Source organism: Sinocyclocheilus grahami, unplaced genomic scaffold (assembly GCF_001515645.1).
Source record: "Sinocyclocheilus grahami isolate Dianchi unplaced genomic scaffold, SAMN03320097.WGS_v1.1 scaffold747.1, whole genome shotgun sequence".
In the NCBI taxonomy this organism is placed as follows: domain Eukaryota; kingdom Metazoa; phylum Chordata; class Actinopteri; order Cypriniformes; family Cyprinidae; genus Sinocyclocheilus; species Sinocyclocheilus grahami.
This window is the reverse complement of record NW_015505926.1, coordinates 1286042-1292041: the sequence shown is the minus strand read 5'-3', so window position 1 is coordinate 1292041 and position 6000 is coordinate 1286042. Positions and strand designations below refer to the sequence as shown.

The 6000-nt window shown below is 41.7% G+C and overlaps 1 protein-coding gene across 1 annotated transcript in view; it reads right to left on the bottom strand.

Annotated features, from left to right (window-relative positions):
• Positions 1-6000, bottom strand: part of LOC107560941 (filamin-A-like) — a 35200-nt gene that overhangs the window by 4521 nt on the left and 24679 nt on the right. Inside the window, 12 exon segments of the mRNA XM_016245248.1 lie at positions 159-291; positions 1755-1870; positions 1955-2092; positions 2328-2594; positions 2692-2814; positions 3243-3395; positions 3530-3733; positions 3828-3989; positions 4083-4256; positions 4522-4650; positions 4797-4937; positions 5020-5119. Coding sequence (XP_016100734.1) covers positions 159-291; positions 1755-1870; positions 1955-2092; positions 2328-2594; positions 2692-2814; positions 3243-3395; positions 3530-3733; positions 3828-3989; positions 4083-4256; positions 4522-4650; positions 4797-4937; positions 5020-5119 — 1840 coding nt within the window.

Below are 6000 nucleotides of genomic sequence, written 5' to 3'. Positions count from 1 at the left end.
ATGGTAATACAAGTAACAACATTTAAGTCCTTTTTGAAGCCGTTAATCTTTCTTCTGGATGCTTCATTTCCAAAAAATATGTAAATGCCTCAATAGGTTTCATTTTGAAGTGCAAGCATACAATGCAAAACACAGTCAAACCTTTAACCCATCATTACCTTCATCGATCTCTGTAACACAGCACTCTTCAAGTGCTCCGGATGGGCTGTGAACTTTGGCATCGATGACTCCCTTCGCCCCATTTAGGCTCACAGCAAAAGAGGCCGGCTGGTTCACCTTTAATCCGGACTCCTGCATTAACACAACACTGCCACACTCAACCAAGCATCAAAAACTGCGTAAAAGTCTGACACTACAAACATGTAACAGGCCCTCGTCTAATATGACACACTACATCTCTTACCTTCAGGCTAACAGGGTTAAAGAGAGAGGCTTTGAGAGACCAAGAAATGAAAACCCTCCACCCCCAGCAATACAAAAAAGGAAATAGTTCAAAGTAAAAAACTGAAAGACAAACAAGCCTCTTTTGCCCTCTTTAACCCTTTAGCCAATCATTTCCAGCCATGTTGGTGGTAGGGCTGTTGGGAGCCTTTAGGACAAGGCACGAGAATTACAAACAGTCCTTCAATATCCCAGAAACCCCAGTGCAGCCCGTGAACACAGCAGCAACTGATAACTGGGGCCTTTTTGGTGTGATGTGTATGCAATATTTTGACTTCATTTATCAATAGTTGAAGTAAAAGATTTACTCATTACGCAGTTATCAAAAGTGTGCATGTATGTGAGAGCATGTGTAGTGCTGTATGACATTTACCTCTCCTTTCCTGTATTTGAGATAGTACCATGACATGAAGCCAAGTTTGATTTGTTTAATGTGAGGTAATGTTTTCACTGTCATTTTTAGTTCCAGAACTAAATGTACGGTACTAAAGTACTGGGACGATTTTGCGCGAACTATTTCCCAGTACCATTTAAAGGGTTGCATTCGCACCGACAGTGTGTACTAAGTAGTGACGTAAGCTGGTCGACAGCGACGTCATTTGTGCGCGGCATTCAACAACAGAAACCAAGAACTACGTTAACAACAGGAGGATGGAGGACGCGGTGATCGGAGCGGTTTTTGTTGTGTCTTGCGGGTTTCACAATAATGGACATTGAATGTCGACGTATACGTAAAGCGATTGAAAGAACGGAAAGGAGGACTAAGAATCTCCAACGACATCTGGCAGTGCTACATTTGCTACAAGTGCCTGCACTTCAGCGTCCGTCCATCTATTGCTGCTCTCCATTCTTGCGAAATAAGTTGACAATGTTTACAGTGTTTACACAGCGTTTTAAATCATGGCGGGTGAGGGCGTTTTTGTACGAGTTTGGCCAATCAATGTCTACTTACGCCACGATTAGTACCAGTTGTGCTGGTTAGACCCTGCTCCGGAGTAGGAGCTAATTTGGTTCTCGAAAAAGGCAGTCCGGTACTAAAATCGCTCCCAGTTCCAGCGGTGCGAACATGCCGAAAAGTGGGTAGTTCCACAATTAGTTCTGGTACTATGAAAAGGTTCCTGTGGTGCGAAAGGCCCTATTGTGGCTGCTGTGCCAAGGGTTGACTTGTGCCGAAAAGTGGGTAGTTCCACAATTAGTTCTGGTACTATGAAAAGGTTCCTGCGGTGCGAAAGGCCCTATTGTGGCTGCTGTGCCAAGGGTTGACTTTGGAGTTGTTTTGGGTGGACAAATGTCTGTCTTTCTCGAAGCCTCACCTGAAGACTGGCAACAGTGAGACGGCGGGCGTCATCAGATGGTGAGGCCACAGGCACCACAAATGGACTGTCAGGGATGTGCTCATCATTGAATCTGATGGATACTTCATAATCGCCTGAAATGGATGGAAAGCAGTCAGCTTAGACGCTTAAAACCTACCATAAGGAAGAACAGGGAGAATTCAGAACAAAAGCCTCACCAGGCTCCTGGACAATGTAGGAGACACCACTGGATCCATCCTTGCGGTCTTCAAATGCAATCTCTGCCTTGCTGGGTCCCTCGACCGCAATGGACAGACCACCAGCTCCTGCTTCACGGGTCCAAATGCTGAACTCAGCTGCACAAGGGGAAAACATGAAGCATTAAGATCATTGTTCTGCAAATTTGTCTTTTCAATCATATTCCACACAATTGAAGGTGAAAGATATCCCAACATAGATTTTGCAGTTGTTAATGCCATGTTGACCAATGGAAAGCTGCTTGATTTGAAAGTGCATATGAAATTTTGCCAAAATGTGACCGTTAAAACTAATTTGACACCGAATATGTAAAGACAGACCAACACCTCATACCTGGTACACCCGCCTCTGCTCTCTCTAATCCTGGGCCTCCTGCACGGACCTTATGGGCGCCTCCCTCTCCAAGAGGACCCACAGTGAATTGGAAGGGGGATCCGGGGACATGCTGACCTTGATACTTCACACTGACCGTGTGCACACCCATCTCCGTGGGCACGAAGCGAATGCAGTACGTGTTGTTTTCTCCCTCCATGATCTCAGCCTTGTGTACTTTGCCAGATGGGCTGGTCACCTGAGCGGTCATGTCTGCGATGCTGATCTCTGTGGATCAAAAAGTACAGAGGGCGACCGATGTAGAAGTGTTAAAGGAGGGAATTGTTTATGATGATTATGTTAATATTTTTCCCACAAGTTTTACCAGGGATCTTCAGGCTGAGGTCGCACTGGCTGCCAACATTGGCCACAGAGGCAGCTCTTCTTCTGCGGGTGATGCTCTCCTTCATCCGACCCTCTCCTGTCACTTTGACGGTAAAAGCACTTCCTGTTGGAGGAGCATAACGGGTGAAGTTAAACAGTCTGTGGAATCATACATCAATAAAGGACTAACTACAACTGTCATTCTGAAAGTGCAACACTGCTAGTAAATACCTGGAACATGCTGGTCTGAAAATTTGATGTTAATAATGTAATTTCCTGGTTCTGTGGGGTAATAAGTGACTTTGCAGGTGCCATCTTCCTGATCTTCAGTGTTTATATCTGCTTTACTGGGTCCCTCAATAGACAAGCTGAGTCCTCCATATCCTAAAAAAAAGAAAAGAAAATTGAATTAAATTTTTTTTTAATTAAATACAAAAAAAAAAATGAGACCAAAAATAATTAGATTCATAAATTCATAAGTATTAAAAAGAATCCAACATTTTGTTTTTGAACATACTGTCATTCTGAAAGTGCAACACTGCTAGTAAATACCTGGAACATGTTGGTCTGAAAATTTGATGTTAATAATGTAATTTCCTGGTTCTGTGGGGTAATAAGTGACTTTGCAGGTGCCATCTTCCTGATCTTCAGTGTTTATATCTGCTTTACTGGGTCCCTCAATAGACAAGCTGAGTCCTCCATATCCTAAAAAAAAAGAAAAGAAAATTTAATTAAAAAAATATATAAATTAAATACAAAAAAAAATGACCAAAAATAATTAGATTCATAAATTCATAAGTATTAAAAAGAATCCAACGTTTTGTTTTTGAACATCTTACCTGCATCTCTGGTGTCAATGACAAATTCTGCAGGCTCAAAGGTGCGGGCTTCACTCAGGCCTTGACCAGTTACACGCACGCGGCTGGCATCACCGAGCTCAGATTGGTTGATCATGACTGAGATGGGGCTATTAGGAATATGACGTCCATTTTTCTTAATGTTAACCAGATGCTCTCCAATTTCCTTGGGCACAAAGGAAATACCTTGAGAGAAAACGCCCGAAATAGATGCGATTAGAACAACTGCAGATTTCACACATTTCATTCCACATACTGTCACTTCCATCGTAACACTTACCCACATGCCCATTCCTGAGCATCTTGAGCAGACACGGCTCCTCCCGGCCAGAGGGGGTGGTAAGAGATGCGGTCAGCTGGCTGAGGTCCAGCTCGCCGATGTCTAGAGGGATGTCAGCCGATGAGCCCACCTTCAGATGAGACATGCGCATCGAGTCATCGCCTGCGGACAGACACAGATTTGATGACTTCACTTTAAACAATGGACATGAATGGACTTTTTTGCTTCCAAATCTCAAAGCAGCACTTAAAGCACCTGTGATCTTGGCCATGAAAGGGCTGCCGGGAATGTGCTTGTCGTTGTACTTGACAATGATGTTGTAGTCTCCAGGAAGAACAGGGAGGTAAGAGACCGTACAGGTACCGTCCTGATTATCAGTGCAGCTGATATCTGCCTTTGACGGACCCTCGATGGCCAGAGACAGACCACCTAATAAACAAGAAATATTGTAACCAGTTTTTCCATTTTGGGCTGTTCACACTATAGAGTTTAAGGTCGTCTGTTAAATAACAGAATGGCTTAAGCATTAGTATAATAAATAATTAATGAATTAAGAAAATTAAGGGGGAAAAAAACCAACAGGATATAAAAAAATAAGAAATAAAACTAAGGAAGTTGGTAAATAAAAAAAGTTAATAAATAAATAGGATAAATAAAATAAAAGCTGAATTGGTCAATATGTGAGCATCTATACCCTCTCCAGCATCCTTGGTGTTGACAGCGAAGACTGCAGGTTTATTAACCATGCCATGAATTAGACCAGGACCATAGGCAGTCACATGACCACTGTTGACATAATCCACATAGAACTGCAGTGGACTTCCTAAGACGCAAGAGAAGGATTTCTTGAGCAGTTTATATACTGATTAACCCCCCCCCAAAAAAAATTTTTTTTTAAGTATTTATCTCTTGTAAACTTGTTTGTATGGCTGGAAAAAGAAACAAGTGGCCAATTACAGGTTCTTTTACCTGGGATGTGTATTCCGTCGTATTTAATGTCCATCTCATGCAGGCCAGCCTCAGTTGGGGCGTATTTCACAGTGACTGTGCTGTCCTTGTTATCGGTAATATCAGGCTTGGCCACTTTTCCAGAAGGCATTCTCACATCACCTGTAAGGCGTGGGGTACACAAGAATCTTCTTGTAGAAATCAGGACATTACAAATCTGTCCAATAACAGAAGAGTAGAATACCTGTAATTTCTCCTTTCTGGATGGTGAAAGGAATGACCAAGTCGAAGGGTCTCAGACCAGCTACATCCAGTCCGTTCATGCCCAACTGCCCGTCTGTAGCCTGTGAGGAAGAAGAGGGGAATCAGTCAGATCAAAACTAACCATAAGGTCGACACTGAACTCAGATTGCCATCAGAAACTGAAGATCTGTAACTAATGGGTTAGTTTCTGAGGCTTATGTCAAGTAATCAGGATTTGCTTATTGCTTAATTGGTTCAATGTTACTTTTTATTCCACTTTGTGTTTAATTTACTAGGTCATGAGTTTATACAAGATACATGATCAACAGCAGACAAAGAATAATATTAAACTGACATCCTGAGAATATAAAGTTATGGCTGAGGTCTACATATACTACAGTTAAAATTTTGGTGTCTATAAGACTTCAAAGTGTTTTTGAAAAGTCTTTCAAATGCATTTGCCTGAATTGTGACAATTACTCCAGTCTTCAGTGTCAAATGATCCTTCAGAAATTATTCTAATATACTGATTTGGTGATCAAGAAATATTTCTAATATTATCAATGTTAAAACCAGTTGTGCTACTTAATATTTTTGTGTAAAATGTCTATTAATCAAATAAACTGAAAAGGGATCACAGTTTTGTTTAATAATAATAAAACAATCTTCGTGACTCCAAACTTTTTAACGGTAGTGAACTGTATATTGATGCCAAGAAAACACACTTATATCATGAATGGAGATGAAGCGCACAAACAGTAGACATGACAACAGTACCCTTAATTTTTTTTTTTTAAAAACCATTGATAATGGAGATGAGGATGGCGAGGATGATGAAGCAGCCACCAACACAGAGAGAATGACACTCTAATGAGAGATTGCAGGATCAGTCAGTGATTGACCAATCTGGAGAAGGGGTGGAGAAAAAGCCAAGCAGACAAGTGACAACGTGACCAACGATGATGTACCACACACACACACA